Source organism: Ornithorhynchus anatinus, chromosome 1 (assembly GCF_004115215.2).
Source record: "Ornithorhynchus anatinus isolate Pmale09 chromosome 1, mOrnAna1.pri.v4, whole genome shotgun sequence".
Classification (NCBI taxonomy): Eukaryota; Metazoa; Chordata; class Mammalia; order Monotremata; family Ornithorhynchidae; genus Ornithorhynchus; species Ornithorhynchus anatinus.
Genome location: NC_041728.1, coordinates 40,141,862 through 40,162,013, shown reverse-complemented (window position 1 = coordinate 40,162,013; position 20,152 = coordinate 40,141,862). Strand labels below are relative to the sequence as shown.

At 48.7% G+C, this 20,152-nt stretch overlaps 1 protein-coding gene across 4 annotated transcripts in view; it reads right to left on the bottom strand.

Moving 5' to 3' along the window:
- ESRRB (estrogen related receptor beta) overlaps positions 1-20,152 on the bottom strand; it is a 216,207-nt gene that overhangs the window by 2,019 nt on the left and 194,036 nt on the right. For 3 of the 4 annotated variants that reach the window (XM_029071453.2, XM_029071452.2, XM_029071456.2), the window contains 3 exons: positions 15,497-15,607; positions 13,378-13,539; positions 5,544-5,813 (listed from right to left, as the gene is read on the bottom strand). In XM_029071453.2, the coding sequence (XP_028927286.1) occupies positions 5,544-5,813; positions 13,378-13,539; positions 15,497-15,607 (543 nt within the window). Of the gene's footprint in view, positions 1-5,543; positions 5,814-13,377; positions 13,540-15,496; positions 15,608-16,483; positions 16,637-20,152 lie in introns of those variants that run through there. The other variant, XM_029071455.2, reaches the window with a different exon arrangement.

The window sequence follows — 20,152 nt, the reverse complement described above, 5'->3', positions numbered from 1 at the left end:
TAATAATATTGCCTGTGGTATTGGTTAAGCACTTACTATATTATAATAAAAAATCTTGGTATTTGTTTGCCATGGTATGGTTCTTATAATAATAATCATAATAATGTTGGTATTTGTTAAGCGCTTACTATGTGCCAAGCACTGTTCTAAGCACTGGGGTAGATACAAGGTAATCAGGTTGTCCCAAGTAGGGCTCACAGTCTTCATCTCCATTTTACATATGAGGTAACTGAGGCACAGAGAAGTGAAGTGACTCGCCCAAAGTCACATAGCTGACAAGTGGCGGAGCTGGGATTAGAACCCACAACCTCTGATTCCCAAGCTCTTTCCACTGAGCTGTGCGCTTACTACATGCCAAGCACTGTTCTAAGCACTGGGGTAGATTCAAGTTAGGGCTCACACTCTTAATCCCCATTTTATAGATGAGGTAACCGAGGCCCATAGAAGTGAAATGACTTGGTCATGGTCACACAGCAGATATGTGGAGGAGCCAGGATTAGAACGCATGACCTTCTGACTCCCAGGCCCGTGCTCTATCCACTAAGCCATGCAAGCACTGTTCTATCTGCAGGAGATACAAGACAATCAGGTCAGATGCAGTCTCAGTCCCACATAGAGCTCTCAATCTAAGTAGGAGGGACAACATGTACTGAATCCCCATTTTACATGTGAGGTGACTGAGGCACAGAGAAGTAACTTGCCCAAGGTCACACAGCAGATATGTAGCCAATCTAGGATTAGAATCCAGGTCCTCTGACTCACAGATCCACGCTCTTTTCACTAGACCACACTACTCTTAAAAGTGGGGTGGCTGACTATCCTACGGACAAGGGAACTCCACTGAGGAAGTTGCTATCTTCCTGCTGCAGCAGGGTAGTGGGGAGAGATGGGACCGGAGAGGGTAACACAGAGGAGTCTGCAGAAACAGGAATAACGGCTCTGTGTTCAGCTTAGAGGGGACAAAAGGCAGAGGCACTCAATAGGCAGTTTTCTCAAGTGGGGCTTGATAGGAATGAAGAGATTAAATTGATAAAAAAAACACACGAACTCTCTGCATTTAAAAAACACTTGGCTGATGTAAGGGAATTATTTTGTCTCTATTACCTAATTGTACTTTCCAAGCACTTTATTACAGTTTCTGGACACAATAAACACTCAGTAAATACGATTGAATTGATTGACTGAATGAATGGCATTATGGAAACCTACTGAAAAATGTACTTGAGATTTTGGGGTGAGGATGAGGAAAGAAGTGGCTGGCAGGGCAGATTCAAGAGTACCAAGGGGCCAAAGTTTAGCAGTGATAGCCCTCTGACAGCCATCGGCAGAGATCACACAGCAGGCAGAAGAGCTTACGTACACAGACAGATGGGGCCCGAGGGCAGTACAATGGTGGAATGAGAGCAATAATAATAATAAGTACTACTGTGGTATTTGTTAAGCACTTACTATGTGCCAAGCACTGTACTAAGTGTTGGGATAGATACAAGATAATCGGGTGAGACACAGTCCCTGTCCCACATAAGGCTCACAGTCTTCATGCCCCTGTTACAGATGAGGTAACTGAGGCACAGAGAAGTTAAGTGACTTGCCCAAGTCACACAGCACACAAGTGACAGAGACGGTATTAGAACCCACGTCCTCTGACTCCCAGGCCTTAGGACTTTCCACCTGGCCATGCTGCAAATAACTAATGCACTAGGAGTGACAGTGTAAAGGGGCATCCATAGTGTATGGAATGCTCTCAGAATCAAATGGATAGTGAATGAATCCACCCAAAGACCAACCCACAGAGCTAAAGAAGGTGAGAAATAGTCTCATGAAGGGAGGCAGTGGGCAAAGAACCAGGATCCAAGGGTCTAGGGTGGAATTGTCCCCCAAGCTGAATCTTATCACTGGGATTTGGGAAACAAGTTTTTCAACTAATTGTTCTCTCAAGGGCATTAAGGTTGACTTCATTGCTACATTTTAATCAAGTGACATTCATGCTCTTTTCCTCAATTTTTGTTTTGGGAAAATCAATGGGCAGGAGAGATTGGTGTGTGTTTCTGATGAGTAGTGGTTCTGGGGGATTCTGAAGCTACTGGAACCCAACCCGGGGTCAGAAGTGGGGTGATGGCCCCTCTTCTTTGCCTGTGTGGCAGGAAATCAGCCATTTATAGTCACTTCCCTGGAGCTCTTCCTCCTAGGAGCCCTTCCACCCAAGTGCCCTCTTGGGTTACTGGAGGGTGGGAATGGACCCTGGGTCTCCCCGGCATTCCTCCGCTCCTGGATCCAGGTGATAACAAATGTTTGCTAGGGAAACAAATGCGAGAATCGTCCTATATAAGAGGCTGTTCTATTTACTTCCAAGAGGGTTTATATCCTGTTCTCCCTCTACTTGGACTGTGAGCCCCACGTGGGACAGGAACTGAGTCCAGTGTGATTAATTTGTATCTACTGCAGTGCTTAGAACAGTGTTTAACATATAGTAAGCACTTAAATACCATCATCATAAGTACTTTTATTAGTATTATTAAAGTGCTCAAATGTCCGCTGCAAAGAGAATGTCTCTTTTGAGGGTCTTTACGGGAGGTATTCGTTCCTCAGTCTGTTACGGTTTTGGGGTGGACTCGGTCACCTCTCATTCCAGACTGAGGATGTTTTCGATGTCCTGTACCCCTAGCCCTGACTTTTGGGCCTAAGACAAGTGCTGGACTGTGGTGTGATTCATTCAATTGTTCAACTGTATTTATTGAGCTCTTACTGTGTGCAAAGCACTGTACTAAGCGCTTGGGAGATGACAGACCTTGCTCTAAGGAGGTGTGAGGGGTCCGTGGTGGCCATGGGAAAGTTGTAGGCCCCCTGGCCGCAGACTGAGCTGGGCGCCATTGACCGGGGGTGGGGTCTCTGGGAAGAAGAGTGAAGGTCTCTGTTTCTGTCCAGGAAGGGGACACCCTCCACTGTGACTCAATGCATTCTCCCCTTGGACAACTCTAGTTCCCTTAGCTAGCACGGCCCTGCAAGTGACCACCAGGGAAGGACAGCCAGCCGGGAGGAAAAGAGACCAATAAAAACCCAAGAGCAGTTCTTCTTCCTCTCCTGCCCCACCATCTGCTGCTGCCTTCCCTGCTACCGAGCATCCAGGAGACTGAAATTGGCAGCTGCCTTAAAAAAAATAACTTTGCAGGATTAATTTCCTTGCAATCCATCAGAGAGCCTGTATCGATGGCATTGATAAACTGTTAATTACAAAATCAATGGCGATGAATTTTTCCTGCTGTCAGGGTGTCGCCAGGGTGCGGGGCGGGCTGGCGGCGGTCCCCTAGGAGAGTTGGGGCCCCGGCCGTTGACTGGGCACCCCGTGCCATCTGCCTCCTGTGCCTCTTGTGGCTCTCTGGGCCCGTGAGGCGGGAAGGGTGGGCACAGTGGGTGATTTATGCCAGCTTGTCGATAAAGCCAGGGGAGTAAGCCCTGCCTCCGCCTTCTGAGGCCTTCTGACCACCAGATTTGTTGGCCATCGTTGCAGGGCCTCAAATGCAACCTAGCCCCCAACTCTGGTGGATGACGGGCAGACCAGAGGGTACTATGGCTTTGCCGCAGCCCCGAGGCCCCCACCGGGCTGGAAAGCAAAAAGGGGAGTTAGAAGGGGGTCACTGGCAGAGCGAGTCCTTTACAACTTGGCAAATGTGTCATGATCTGTAAACTTTGCCATTTTACCAGCACTGGCAAGTAAGGGTGGAGGGGCGGGGGCGGACGTGGAAGTTGAATCCCAGGGTTCTCTGAAGACATATAATGTAGAATCAGACTTTGTAGAAATCTAACCAATTTTCCCAGGGACCCCACTGCCCACTTGGAGGGTTTTTGAATGATTTTCAGGGACCTTACTTTCTGACCACATTTTGGCTGGGGCTGTTAGCTGCCATGGTATGGTTCTTATAATAATAATAATAATAATGTTGGTATTTGTTAAGCGCTTACTATGTGCCGAGCACTGTTCTAAGCGCTGGGGTAGACATAGGGGAATCAGGTTGTCCCACGTGGGGCTCACAGTCTTAATCCCCATTTTATTCATTCAATAGTATTTATTGAGCGCTTACTATGTGCAGAGCACTGTACTAAGCGCTTGGGATGAACAAGTCAGCAACAGATAGAGACGGTCCCTGCCATTTGACGGGCTTACAGTCTAATCGGGGGAGACGGACAGACAAGAACAATGGCACTAAACAGCGTCAAGGGGAAGAACATCTCGTAAAAAGATGAGGGAACTGAGGCACAGAGAAGTTAAGTGACTTGCCCACAGTCACACAGCCGACAAGTGGCAGAGCTGGGATTCGAACTCTTATGGAGCCTCTGAGTCATATTAGTCCTTCTACATGCCTCCTGCCTCCCTCCCCTCCTATTACCTCTTTGTCCCCTTTCTCCTGCCCACATTGGCAGGTCATTGACATTGGGCAGAGACCACCCCCCAATTCATTCAATCATATTTATTGAGCGCTTACTGTATAGAGAACACTGTACTAAGCGCTCGGAAGAGTATATTACAACAGACAGACACATTCCCTGCTCACAACCTGCTCAGACTGTGGAGAAGGGAATTCAGTCAGTCGGTGGGGGTGGGGAGAATCTTATATCTGGTCCGGTTATTTTGTATCTAGCCCAGTGCCTAGAACAGAAGTCAGCAGGTAGCAAGTACTTAATACCATCATTCTTACTATTTTTATTGGGTCCAAAGAGATTGTTCAGAGTAGGACTGGGTAGAGCACAGGGAGCTGCTCAGCGATTTCTTGGCCCAGGGCTCAGGAGAATCCTTTGCTGCTCTGCCCCCTCCCTGCAGTTTTTCTAATGGTCACTTACCTCACAAGGTAAGCACAGTGTGGAAAAAAATTAAGTCTCCAATGGCCTCATTTTCTAAAACCCTGGTATTAGGGAAAGTTTCCCTTCCCTAAGAGTTTCTAGGGGCTGGGGAGGGAGAAGGAAATCATACTTCAGGGTAATCCCCTCCCCGGCCTCTCTGCTGCTACCACTGACCTCTGAGGCCCACCTCTTCCTTCCCCCCTCCCCCTCATACCGTCTCCAGCACAGACAAAGCAAGTGGAGAAACAGTTCCCCTGAGCCGGTGTCTCCCAGCAGACTGGGTCCCCAACTTGTTGTCCAAGTAATAAAAATAATAACTATGGTATTTAAATGCTTATGAGCCAGACACTGTACTAAGTGCTGGGGTGTATACAGGCAAATTGGGTTGGACACAGTCCCTGTCCAAATGGGGCTCACAGTCTTATACCCATTTACAGATGAGGTAACTGAGGCACAGGGAAGTGAAAAGACTTGCTCAAGGCCAAACAGCAGACAAGTGGCAGAGCCTGGATTAGAACCCATGACCTTCTGACTCCAGGGCCCGTGCTCTACCCACCATTCCATGATGCTTCCCAAGTGAGCCCAAAACTGATGGGCCTCCCTGTGTGTCTAAGGGCCAGTCGCCATCCTGAGGTTGGGGTTCATGCTAGCTGCTGCAGCATGCACCCCTCCACCCATCCCCTAAGTCTGCACTCCCAAACATGTACCTGAGTTGGCAAGGGCCAGGGCCTTGAGGGTCACAAACTCCTCCTTCTCCACCTTGAGCTTCTTGTACCGGCGCACCAGCTGCAGGATAGCCAGGTAGAGGTCCAGCAGCCCGGTGAGGCGAGAGTGGTCCTCGTCCATGATGTAGTCCTCGGCGTACACCAGCTTGTCCTCGTAGGGCAGAGAGCGGTACACGATGCCCAGGATAAGGATCTCCATCCAGGCGCTCTGCAGCAGGCTCATCTGGTCTCCCAGGGAGAGATTTGAGAACCCTGGGAGAAGGAGGAGACAATCGGGCAGGAGCCTCATAGACTGGAGGCAGGAGGCATTTAAAGGACACCCTGACTTTCTTCAGCCCTCACTCCTTCAGGGGTGGCTTCCCTTCCCGATCTTCCAGACCTGTTCTAGACCCCATCGGTCCATGGTATTTATTGAGCGCTTACTCAGTGCAGAGCACTGTACTATGTGCTTGAGAGAGTTTGTAGATCCGATCCCTGCCCTCAGGAACTTCCTATCTAGTGGAATGCATCTCCCCTGCAATGCCCTGGTTTGTCTGAGGGCTCTGGCTACCTTACGACATAGGTCACTTCCCAGGGAGAGGCTGTGTCTTGGACACCCAGTCTCGGTCATTGTTCTGAGAGTCCTGGCCTCTTGGGCCTTGCCTGGTTGGACTTACCACTCTGGATTCCTTAGGCGATTCCCAAGTCTGTGTGGGCTGTACCTTTAGGTCAAAGTGTATGCCTCTACTTGTGTTTGGACACTTTTACATTCACATAGCAAGGCTGCTTGGTTCCGGCTGATGGAAGACAGAGCTCTAGTCTGGCTCTGCTCTTCCAATTCCCATCAGGCCCTGTACGTTCAGTTCCTATATGTGTGTGCTCAGTAAATAGTTTTGGTGGAGAGGAAGTACCCTGCTCTGCTCAATGTAGAACTCCTGGGGATGTGAGGAACTCTGGGGCTTTGCAGAATTTCCTCAATCAAGTCTTCCCCTTCCCTTGTGGACTGTCTCCTGCTTTTCTTTCCCAGCCTGCGTTGCTCTCCCTCTCCCTCATTCTCATTTTTCCCCTTGCTCCCCTCTTTCCCCACTCTCACCCTGCTCCTGCACAGCCCGTCCTTCTTCAGATCGTCGCCTGGTCCATAGCCCATTGACTGAGGCCTTCTCTCTCAAGGAACCCCTCCCCCCCGGCATTCTCCTTGCTTAATATCCTTGCGCCTGTGACTGGGACCCCCGGCACCGCCATCATTTGATGTCTGTTATTATCAAGTCAGCAATTAACAAAAGAGCTGATGATTGCTATATTGACCGGTCATGGGTTAGGTTTTGATATATGTGCTATCTCAGCCAAAGAGGCTGTGGCGGGGAAAGGGGTGGGTTATTATGTATTTATCACGATGCCATTTGTGTGCGAGGGTGTGTGTGCGTGTGTGTAGTTGTCAGGGGAGGCAGAAGGTGATAATGGGTAAGCAGAGGATGGACATCCAATTTTCCTTATCGGGCCACTGAATAGAAGAGAGGCCCCGGGCTACATTAATTAACAGATACCAATCAGCAGGCGTGTGAGCGTGCTTGGTGTGTGCGTGTGTGTGTGAGTGTGTGGTGCGGCTGGGAGTTTGGGGATGAGGACAGGCTGGGGATGGAAGGCAAGGAGGTGGAGAGGAGAAATCAATAGACCATTGAATGGGGAGGAGGTGGGGGGAGGAGAGAGAGCGGTGAAGGGAACAAGGCAGGACCTAACTAGGGGGCCAGGTCCATGGGGAAATGATGGAGGGAAGCTAATCTGCACAACTAATGAAGTGGGGACATCGGGGAAAAGCGTTTGGAAGGTCTCATGATTTGTGTGGAGTTCCCTTCCTTGTAAGTTCCTGGAAGACAGGGGCAAGGCTTATCAAGAACTGATCCAGTTGGGTGGGTGAGGGGGGAGGTTCCTCCAATGAGGATGTATGTGGGTTTGTGTATGTGTGGAAATCCGGTTTTCATTTTGTGGGAAAAGAGTTGCTTCCAGATTCCATTTATGTTGCATTATGGTTGTTCAACACAAAAATCTGTCTACCTGAATCTGGCTATTGTGAGTTCGTCCAAGACATAGCCCTATACCTCCTTTCTCCCAGTTTGAAAGAGCCTCTCTTGCTCCTGGCCCCTCCCTGACCCCCAGGGGAGCATTCCAGACAACTTGATATCTCAAACACTCCTCTTCTGCTCTCTGAGCACCTCTCCCTGCCTCTTGCCTTAGTCGCCCCCTCTTGCCCTTTTCATCACTCCACAATCTGGCAGGTTCCTTGAAGTGGCCCAGAGGGGAGTCTGCTACTGCACTGGAGTTTCTGGTGTCTGGCTGTCAGCAGGCAAGTGAAGTGGTTATTGGGCGATGCTGTTGGGAGGTGTTGGGAGCATATGGGGACACACCAGGCTTACGAGAGGGTGGCCAAGAGCTTCTTCTGTGTTACATTTTCCACGGCGGAAAGCTCCTCCTTCAGGAACCAATGCTGATGGAAGAGAAGCAAACTTAAGGTTCCTTCAGCAACCTGTCTCCCCTACCCCAGGTAGAAGGCAAAGCCTCAACTCTCCAAAGCTGGAGATGGGGGGAGCAAATAAGGCAGGTGTTTTAGGCCGACCCCGTCTTTCCACAGACCACCCTGGTCTACACCAAGAAATGTGGGGAGAATTTATGGGCAAAGTGTCTGGTGGCCAACTCTGAAGTTAGCCAGGAACGTCTCTTCCTTTTATGTGAGTAGTTGTCCTAGCGAATTGCAGTGGGAGGGCAGGGCGCAGATGAATCATAATAATAGTCATAATCGTGGCGTTCCTTAAGCACTGATTGGACACTGTCCCTGTCCCACATGGGGCTCACTGTTCAAGAGGGAGGGAGAGGTGACATCATCTCCATTTGCCAAAGATGAAGCAGACAAGAAAGGAGGCTACTTCCCCAAGGTTACGCAAAGACTGAGGCAAGTGGCCGAGTGGGGGGTGAGAAACTAGGCTGCCTAAATGACTGCCCCAGGGTTATTTCTGGGGCCCTGCTACACCTCCAGCACCTAGCCCAGGCCTTAACCATGTGTGTATTGCTTTCTCATCACTGTAGATAGCACCATCATCCTCCCTGTCTCACAGGCCTGTAACCTTGGTAAGAGAAGCAGCGTGGCTCAGTGGAAAGAGCACGGGCTTTGGAGTCAGAGGTCATGGGTTCGAATCCCAGCTCTGCCACTTCTCAGCTGTGTGACTGTGGGCAAGTCACTTAACTTCTCTGTGCCTCAGTTCCCTCATCTGTAAAATGAGGATGAAGACTGTGAGCCCCACGTGAGACAACCTGATTCCCCTGTGTCCACCCCAGCGCTTAGAACAGTGCTCTGCACATAGTAAGCGCTTAACAAATACCAACATTATTATTATTATTATTATCATCGCTATTCAATCTGTCACCAAATTCTGTTGGTTCAACCTTCACAACATTGCTAAAATCCACCCTTTCATCCCCATCCAGATTTATCACAATAATCCAAGTCTTGATAATAATAATTATAATTGTTGTATTTGTTAAGCGCTTATTATGTGCCAAGCACTGTTCTAAGTGCTGGGGTAGATACAAGGTAATCAGGTTGGACACAGTCCATGTCCCTCATGGGGCTCACAATCTTGATCCTCATTTTACAGATGAGGTAACTGAAGCACAGAGAAGTTAAGTAACTCACTGAAGGTCACACAGTAGACTTGTGGCAGAGCCGGGATTAGAACCCACTGTCTCTGACTCCCAGGCCTGTGCTCTTTCCACTAGGCCAAGCTGATTACTGATTACAGAGAAGCAGCGTGGATCAGTGGAAAAAGCCCGGGCTTGGGAGTCGGAGGTCATGGGTTTGAATCCAGACTCTGCCACTTGTCAGCTGTGTGACTGTGGGCAAGTCACTTAACTTCTCTGTGCCTCAGTTACCTCATCTGTAAAATGGGGATTAAGACTATGAGCCTCACCTGGGACAACCTGATTACCCTGTATCTACCCCAGTGCTTAGAACAGTGCTTGCACATAGTAAGCGCTTAACAAATACCAACATTATTATTATTATTATTACTGCTGATCTCCCTGACTCCTGTCTCTCCCCACATACTTCACTCTGCTGCCCAGATTATTTTTTTACAAAAAAAATCAGTTCATGTTTCTCCACTCCTCAAGAACCTCCAGTGATTGCCCATCCATCTCTGCATCAAATAAAACCTCCTTACCATAGGCTTTAAAGCATTCAGTCACCTAGCTCCCTCCTACTGTATCTCTCTGCTCTATTACAACCCAGCCTACTCACTTTACTCTGCTACTGCCAACCTACTCACTATACTTTGATCGTGTCTCTCTCACCGCCGACCTCTCGCCCATGTCTTGCCTTCGGCCTGGAACCCCTTCCCTCTTCGTATCTGACTGACAATCACTCTCCCCACCTGCAGAGCCTTTTTAAAAGCACATCTCCTCTGAAATACCTTCCCCAACTAAGCCCTCATTTCTTCTTCTCCCACTCTCTTCTGCATCATGCTTGCCCTTGGATTTGCACCCTTTAGTGACCCCTCCTTCAGCCCTGTGGAATTTAGGTTTATATCTGCAATTTTTAAATTTATATTAATGTCCATCTCTTCCTTAGACTGTAAGCTCATTGTGGACAGAAAGCATGTCTTTCAACTTTGTTAAATTGTACTCTACCAAGTGGTTAGTACAGTGCTCTGCCCATAGTAAGCACTCAATAAATATGATGAATTGATTGGTTGCACGCGTGCATGTGTGTTGTGTGTGTGTGTGTGTAGAGTCAAGACCTCACTGTCGCCCCCCCCCCCCCCCCCCCCCCCCCCCCGACACACCTTGATATCCCAATCCTGCCCGGGAGCATGACTGGCCCACGACGGGCACCCAGGGTGCCACGGTCCCCAGGAAAGAGGCTCTAATAGCACCAGCCGATGTGGTGACCCTCAGGGTTTTCACCTCCTCGGTGACTTGGCAATGTGTGCCTCCATGAATTGAAAAAAAACCCCACATAATTTGTGGCAAGTGGAGTTCATAATCTGTGAATTTATTATAGTTTCTGTCGTCCTGGAGGGCCATTAGCAGAGGTAATAAAGGGAGATGTAATTATCGGATCTGAGGCCACTCCAGACACAGCTGCTGTCACTCCGCTTCCCATAATTCATGGTCTGTCGGCACTCCTGTCTTCCCAGTGAGAGCACCACCGTGGGCAATGGGGGAGGAGTGGGCTCTTGGAAGAGTCCCTCTGGGAGGAGGCCAGTGTTCCAGTGGCTCAGCGCCATGTGAGAGAGGCCCAGAGCGCTATGTGTGTGTGTGTGTGTGTGTGTGTGTCCATGCGCCCATGCCCATGCAGCAGGGGAAAGGGGGATGCACATGATGAGGGGAAGAGGGATAAATGACAGAAGGGAGAGGGTATCTCACCGGAAAGGGAAGGCATCTTATCCGAGTGGGGAGGATATTGAGCTAATAATGTTTGTTGAATGCAATTAATCAAGAAATTCCCATTCGTGATGGAAGGAGATTGGCTCTAAGTTTAATCTACTCTCGCTCACAAGGAACAGGGCCTAGGGAAGGAGTGAGCTGATTACCTGAGCCTCCCTCTGAGGAGCAAAGCCCAAGTTCAGGATTGACAGACCTAGATCTTGCTGCTCAGGGAGCAGTGTGCCCATAACACTGCTTGGTGGTAGAGACCTGTTAATCCATCAGCGGTATTCACTTATTTAGTGCAGAGCAATATACTGAGCACTTGGAAGAGTACAATACAGTTGGTAGACTCAACCCTTGCCCTCAAGGCACCTAGAGTCTAAATGGTGGAGTACAGTCTGATGGTCTTAGAGTCTATCCTCACAAGCTGAACCAACATAGCTTCGTTCACCATGACCTCTTACCCCAGGGGTGGTAAGAGGTCTTGGGGACCAGCTCTCTTGGCCCTGCTCACATTCCCTGTGTGGGAGTCTGGAGGTCTTCTGGGTAACTGAGAATCTGGGCCTGCAGACTCATCCAGTGCTGTAAAAGTGACTCAGATATCGTACCTTCGGCTCCATGAAATGGTCAAATATCTCAGTCTCTCGGACAAGGCTTGGTCAGAAATGGCAGAGTAAGGGCCTAGAGGCACCGATGAGACTTGGTTGAACTCATTCAACTCATATGATTCGGGTCTTCCTGACCCCCCTAACCCAGGGGCTAGGGAGTAGCCAACTGCTGCTGGGGCCTTGCCCCTCCTACTCGGGAAGGCTTATTTTGGCTAGTTGGTAAAAGTGGAGTGTTCTATAGGGGCTGGGGTCCTCAAAGGGAGATTCACAGACAATTGCCATGGGTTGATCTAATTAACTGCATGTCTCGTATCCAGGGTTGGGGCTTTCTAAACTGTGAATGCAGATAGCTACAAAACAATCCCCAGAGGAGAATTCCGAGCCAGCGTCCTGAGTGTTTGCAATTGAACCAGGCTGCAGCATTGGGAGGTGATTGAGGGGGTGCTGGTTTGGGGGTTGTAATTGAAACCCAAGTTCCATATCCAGCCAGTTACAGGAGGAGCTCACTGGGAAGGGTGTGGAAAGGAAGATGCAGAGAGGATGATTTGAGAGGAGATGGGAGGCAGCTGACCAGGGGAAGAACATCCCTTCCTGACATTCAGCGGGTCTGAAGAGGGCAGCCTCAGCCCTTAGAGATGATCCAAGCTGACGTGCAGGAGCAACATAGAGCAGTTATTGTGGCAGAAACTCCCACTGGGCTGGGTGGTCAGCACCTCTTTCACTCTGGCAGTGCTCCCTTCCCCTCCCCAACTGGCTCTCAGATCACTGGAGAGGGGAGCATCCGATGAGCCGCTGGGTTAGTGGAGCAATCCAGGCTGAGATGCCTTAAGCACCTGCCTAACCCTGGTTGTGCTGAACTGGCATCAGGTGGATTCTAAAGTGACCGAATGTGATAATCCTCATGATCCCAGGCTCCTTGGAGAAGGACATCTGAGTAACGTTAATCCCCACGTACACACACTGGGTACGAACGATACTGTCACTCTGAGCAGAAGTCCAGAGACTCCCCAAGGAGACCCTGAGGGCTCAAGACCTGAGAACCAAGGGCAAGTCGTTTGGCACACCTGATCGCTTGATTTGGGTTGCAAATTGGGAATCTGAATTCACTACCCCAGGTGCTGTGGTCCCCCTCCCTCACTTGGGCTCACCTTCTTTGGGAACCCCTCGAACCAGGGAGTGTGTTGAGAGGAAAGGAAGCAATAACCTAACCAGTGTCTTGATGGGTTCAGATCTGGTGGCCACTGGTGCAGTACTCTGCACAATGTAGGCCCCCCAGCTCCACCCTCCGCCACAGGGCCGCTGAGGCCAGGAAGGTGTGTTATCGTGGTGTTTCCTGAGCCCTTGCTCGAAGCCAGAGCTATGCAAAGTTCTCGGATGAATATGAGACAAAGAGTTCAGATAGAGTTGGCTCTCCTCCCCACTCCCACCAGTGGGGCTCATAGTCTAGTGTCTCTCCCTCTAGACTGTCTCTCCCTCTAGACTGTGAGCTCACTGTGGGTAGGGAATGTGTCAGCTTGTTGTACTCTCCCAAGTTCTTAGTACAGTGCTTTGCACACAGTAAGTGCTCAATATGTATGATTGAATGAATGACCGAGAGAGGTTCCTCCACCTGTGTCAGAGCCAAACAACCACACTTATCCTAGCTGGATAGGCCCGGAAGACCAGGCAGCCGATAGATAAGCATTCCAGTGGCTTTTGTGGGCAGAATTCTGGCCTGGGCCCTGGGACACTTCTCCTGTAGCCTCCCTTCAGCTCCCCAGATCCTCCCTTGACAATGCAAGCAGCTTGCTCACAAGCTCAGGGGAGCTTACCTGGGATGTGCTTGGCCCAGCCAATGATGACCACAAGCTCTCGGTCAGCCAGGTCACAGAGAGTAGTCAGGGCTTTGATATCGCTCTCAGGCATGGTGGGGTCGGGCATGGCGTAGATCTTCTCTGGCTCTGCCACCAGCAGGTGGGAGACTATCTTCGTCACTGCAAAAGCAGAAGAGAGAGATGAATGCCTCGGAAGCCACGCATGTAAAGATACGCACAAAAGCGCTCCCATTTGGGGATATGAAAACTAGAGTGCTTAGGTGAAAGTGGCAGTTGGTAGGTATAGGAAAGAACGAGAAATATTATTGTGCCTGGGCGAAATGGTTTAGCTGTCTCCCCTCCCCTTCCCAATGTCAGTTCGGCAGGGAACCAGTGGTCCGTGAATGTTTTACAGAAGAAAAGCTACTCCCTAAATCTAGTGGGGGTTACTGTTATTATTCATTCATTCATTCAATTGCATTTATTGAGCACTTACTGTGTACAGAATACCGTACTATGTGCTTGGAAGAGTACAGTATAAGAATAAACAGACACATTCCCTGCCTACATGAGCTTACAGTCTACATGGGTGAGACAGGTATTATTACAAATAAATAAAATTGTAGATATATATATATATATATATATATGTGCTATGGGGCTGAGAGGGAGAATTAATACAGGGAGTAAATCTGAGTGACGCAGAAGGAAGTGGGAGAAGAGGAAAGAGAGGCATAGTTCTGGAGTCCTCTTGGAGGAGATGTGCCTTCAATAAGGCTTTGAAATGGGGGAAAGTAATTGATGGATTTGAGGAGGGAAGGCCTTCCAGGCCAAAAGGAGGGTGTGGGCAAGAGACGGGTGGCAAGATAGACGAGATTGAGGTACAGTGAGAAGATTAGCGTCAGAGAAACGCAGTGTGAGGGCTGGTTTGTAGTAAGAGAGTAGCAAGGTGAGGTAGTAGTGGGCAAGGTGATTGGGATTATTAGCAGAGCGGACAAAGTGCGGCTTTGATCCTTCAAGGCTGCTGTGTCCCATGGCAGCTGCATAGCAGGCTCAGTGTAAAAAGGCCTAACAGTTCAGGATGGGTCTGGGTGGGTCTGGTCTTGAACAAAATGGAGCAAACCGTAAAGTAGGGCACCAGGAAGGTGGATTCTCCTAATTGGAATCTAATCAGACTCTTTGAATCTGGCACTCTGAGACCCTTGGAAAAAATAAATTAATAATAATAGTACTTAAGCGTTTACTATGTGCCAAGCATTATTCTAAGCACTGAGGTACATGCAAGTTAATCAGGCATAGCCCCTATCCCATATGGGGTTCCCACTCTTTTCCCCCATTTTACAGAGGGGGTAACTGAGAAGTTAAGTGACTTGCCCAAGGTCACCCAGCAGATATGTGGCAGAGCTGGGATTAGAACCCAGGTCCTTCAGACTCCCTGGCTCATGCTCTACCCACTAAGCCAAGCCCATCTCCTCCACGAAGTCTTTCAGGACTAATCACTCATTCCCCCCATCCCTATTTGTCTGCCTACCTCACAGCCTATGCACTCGAATCCTCACCATGAGCATTTAGGTCCTTAGGTATGCAACTTTAAATTGTCGCTTCTCCCTAGATGTAATTTATTTTAGTGTCCATCTCCCTCATCGACTTTAAGCTCCTTGAGGACCAAAATCCTGTCTGCTGACTCTATTGTACTGTATTCTTCCAAGCACTTAGTGCTGTACAGAGTGTCCAGTGCAGAGTGAGCGCTCAGTAAATGTTACCAATTGAACTTGATTGCCACAGAGCGGCCGCTCACACCGCCCTAGACACTGGGCTCGGTGCCAACAACATCCCCCAGAAGACCCTGAAATTGAGATGTTTTGCTCCAAGCATTACCCCAGTGGGGATGGGGCTTTTATAAGGGTCGGCTGGTGGATTAGGTAGGCTCAGGATTGGGGGACACTTCCAATGACCCTGGGGGCATTCCCAGTGATCCTAAGGGCAGCATGTGCATCGGGGACTCAGCATTCCAGAGAGCAGAAATATTCTTCTAGTCTAAAGTGGTTCGTGCAATGGATGTGTGGTCAGGGATGACTTTCCCCGATGACACTGGGGGGCCCCCCCACCCCAGTCACAAAATAAGGCTGATACTTACGTGGCTTTTTGGCTGGAGGAGGGATCTGTAAGGTCAGGTAAGTGCTGCTTTCTGAGTCCAGCCTTCTCTTATATTTCTGGCGGCCTCCACGCACCCGATCCAGGCGCACTCCTGGCACAAAACAGGGGAGGAAGCTAACATTCCAGTGGCTGTGTACAACTTATTTTAATGGTATTTGTTAAGCGCTTACTATGTGCCAGACACTGTACTAAACCCTGGAGTCGATATAAGCCAATTAGGTTGGACATCGTTCATGTCCCAAATGGGGCTCACGGTCTTAATCCAAAGAGGTAACTAAGGCACAGAGAAGGGAAATGATTTGCCTAAGGTCACACAGCGGAGAAGTGGCGGATTTGGGATTAGAACCCAGGTTCTCTGACTCCAGGCCCTGGCTCTTTCCACTAGCTCACTCTACTCTGTTGACCTGGAATGGCAGGCAACACCTTCCTTACCAAACACAGCAGGCAGTGAGTCAATCGTATTTATTGAATGCTTACTGTGTGAATAAGACTGCACTAAATGCTTGGGAGAGTACAATACAACAATCTAATACATTCCCTGCCAAAAATGAGCTTTTAGTCTAGAGGTAGGAGACAGACATTAATATATATAAATAAGTAAAATTACAGATGTGTACATAAGTGCTGTGGGAGGATGAATAAAGGGAGCACGCCAAGGCAACGCAGAAGGGGGTGGGAGAAGAAAGGAGGGTTTAGTCAGTGAAGGCCTCTTGGAAGAGATGTGCCTTTAATAAGGCCTTGAAGGTGGAGAGAATAATTGTCAGATATGAAGAAGAGGGTGGGCATTCTAGGCCAGAGGCAGGATATGAGTGAGAGGTTGGCGGCGAGACAGACGAGACTGAGGTACAGTGAGTAGGTAGGCATTAGAGGAGTGAAGTGGTGGGCCGAGTTATAGAAGGAGAGTAGTGAGAGGAGTAGGAGGGGGCTAGGTGATGGAGGTATAGGAATCTCCACATTCCACCCTCACCTGATGCCACTCTGGCCAATGGAGAGGTACAGGGTTCCAGCTGGTGGACCTCATCATCTTGGCATGAGGCCACTTGCCCTTGTGGGTCTGCCATTTTGTAATTGGAGAGCAGGAAAGCAGTCCATCAGACTGGGACCTCAGAGTCTCAGAGTTTTCACTGGGCTCTGCTTTGTCCCGCCATAGTGCTTTGTGACATCAACCAAATAGTAACCCTGGTTCACGGCCTGATTTTCTGGTGAACTGAAAGGGAAGCCTAGAAGAGGTGGAAAAATGCTTGGAACCTATTATAACAGCACAACTCTGCCCTCTCTTCTGCTAAACTGCACTTATTTATTTTAATGGTGTTTGTTGAGCGCTTACTATATTCAAAGCACTCTACTAAGCATTGGTGTCAATATAAGATATTCAGGTCAGACACAGTCCCTGTTCCACACGGGCTCTCAATCTAAATTGGAAGGAGGAAGATTTAATCCCCATTTTACAGATGAGGTATCTCAGGCACAGAGAGGCTAAGTGGCTTGCTTAAGGTCACACAGCAGACAATCCATCAATCAGTGGTTTTTTTGACTGCTCACTGTGTGCAGAACACTGTACTAAGCTCTTGGGAGAGTACAGTATAGCAGTTGGTACACACAATCCCTGAATGCAATTAGTTTACAGTCTAGTGGGAATACTACTGTCCTAATCTTCCTCCTCAATCTCTAAACTGCCTTTGGCACTGGACGGCGCCACTCTGGAAATTCTCTTTAACCTTAGTTTTTCAGACACATTTCCTGGTGCTTCTCAGTCCCTTTCACTCATCTTTCCTTAGCTTCCCTCACCCCCAACCCCAAACTGTGAGTGTTGAAGAACTCAGTTCTATGTTCCCTTCTCTTTTCAATTTACCTTAATTTCCTCAGACCTCTTACACTTTTGTGCAGAATACTCCCAAATGTACCTCCTTAGACCTGACCTCTATACTTCTCTGCAATCTTACATTTCTTCCTGCCTCCAGGACATTGTTACATGGGTGTCCTGTTAGACCTCAAGCTCAAACTGTTCAAAACTGTACTCATCATCTTCCCTCCCAAATCCTCTCCCTGACCTGAGTTTCCCATTACAGTCAACAATAACTTTCATCCCCTTTGACTCTGAGGCTCACAACCTTTGCATGATCTTTGACTCCTTTGCCTTTCAATCCCACACATTCAGTCTTCCCCTAGATGGGGTCTTCCTCCAGAACATTTCCAGAATCCATCTGTTCAACTCCATCCAAAGGCCAACACACTGACTACTTGCATCACTCTCCTCACTCAGCACCTTGTCACCAATAATAATAATGTTGGTATTTGTTAAGCGCTTACTATGTGCCGAGCACTGTTCTAAGCGCTGGGGTAAACACAGGGGAATCAGGTTGTCCCACGTGGGGCTCACAGTTAATCCCCATTTTACAGATGAGGGAACTGAGGCACAGAGAAGTTAAGTGACTTGCCCACAGTCACACAGCTGACAAGTGGCAGAGCTGGGATTCGAACTCATGAGCCCTGACTCCAAAGCCCGTGCTCTTTCCACTGCGCCACGCCAATGTCTCCCCACTCCAGCCCGTAGTTTTTGTTTTTTTAAACAGTTTTTGTTAAGTGCTTACTTTGGGCCAGGCATTGTGCTAAGTGCTGAGATAGATACAAGCTTAGGTTGGACACAGTCCATGTTCCACATGGGACTCACAGGCTTCATCCCCAATTTACAGTTGAAGGTAGCTGAGGCATAGAGAAGCAAGTGACTTGCCCAGCGTCTCACAACAGACAAGTGGTGGAGTGAGGATTAGAACCCAGACTCTTCTGACGCTCAGGCTTGCTTTCCATCAGCTAGGCCATACCACTTCTCATCGTTCACTGTGTCTCTCCATTCCTGTGTCTAAAACAAATCTGTATGTACATCTCCCCATTCCTCAAAAACCTCCAACGGTTGCCTACTCCTCTGCATCAAGTAGAAACTCCTGCCAATTGGCTTTAAAGCATATAGTCAGCTCTCTCCTTCTGCCTTCCCCACCCTATCCTTCCACTAGGCCCCAGCTCACACTCTTCAACCTTTCAAGCAACATTACTTACTCTACTTGAGTGGGGATTAAGTGGATTAAATGGGGATTAAGACTGTGAGCCCTATGTGGGACAACCTGATCACCTTGTATCCCGCCCCCAGTGCTTACAACAGTGCTTTGCACATAGTAATCGCTTAACAAATGCCATGATTATTATTATTACTTCATTCTCATTTCACTCAGTCCTGTCCTCTAGCTTCCGCCCTCCTTGCAGCATAGAACTCCCTTTCCTTTCGACAGACTAACAGCTCTCCTCATCTTCAAAGCCCTTCTGAAATCACATCTTCTCCGGGTAGCCTTCATTAATAAGTTTCTAATCCCCTCAACCTTACACCCCAACTTCTATCTGACACTTTAAAGAGTCCCAGTTCCCCTTAAACACTTCTGTATCTATCTCATATGCTCTATTACTTCATGTTATCTGTAATTTGCATTGGTGTCATCTCCCCCACTAGACTGTAAACTCCTTGAAGGCAAGGAGCCTATTTACCCTATTTCACTCTCCAAAGAGCTCAGTACTTTGTCCTGCACATAACAGGCTCTCAATCAACACCAGTGATTTGAAAGATTGCAAGTGGGTAAGGGGTTTGGCCCCACTTGAGCAATCATGTGGATTTCCTGTTTCTTATTACTGCTTTCTGAAGCAGGGGTAGGTGTCAGGGTCCGAATTAGCTTTAAGTGTCCGTTGTCTGTTTTATATTCATTTCCTGAGGCCCTTAGAGTAGTAAGTACAATTTAAACTAAACAGAGGAAAGATCCATTTTAATAATAGTGATGGAATTTGTTAAGCACTTACTATATGCCAAGCACTGTTCTAAGCACTGAAGTAGATATAAGGTAATCAGGTTATCCCCCATGGGGCTCACAGTCTTAATCCCCATTTTACAGATGAGGTACCTGGGGCACAGAGAAGTTAAGTGACTTGCCCAAAGTCACACAGTTGACAAGTGGCGGAGCTGGGGTTAGAACCCACGACCGCTGACTCCCAAACCCATACTCTTTCCACTAAGCCACGCTGCTTCTCACATTTTCATTTTAGTTCTTGTTGACCGAGGGGGATTCAGGTCTTGTCACAGGGCTGGGAGTCAGAGGACTTGGGTTCTAAACCCTGCTCTGTCAGGGCTTACTGTGTGACCTTGGGAATTTGTTAAGCACTTACTAAGTGCCAAGCACTGTTGTAAGCACTGAGGTAGATACAAGGTAATCAGGTTATCCCCTGTGGGGCTCACAGTCTTGATCCCCATTTTACAGATGAGGTAGAGAAGCAGCGTGGCTCGGTGGAAAGAGCCCGGGCTTGGGAGTCAGAGGTCATGGGTTTGAATCCCAGCTTTGCCACTTGTCAGCTGTGTGACTGTGGGCAAGTCACTTAACTTCTCTGTGCCTCAGTTACCTCATCTGTAAAATGGGGATTAACTCTGAGCCTCAAGTAGGACAACTTGATTACCCTGTATCTACCCCAGCGCTTAGAACAGTGCTAACAAATACCAACATTATTATTACCTGGGGCCCAGAAGTTAAGTGACTTGCCCAAAGTCACACAGCTGTCAAGTGGTGGAGCTGGAGTTAGAACCCATGACCGCTGACTCCCAAAC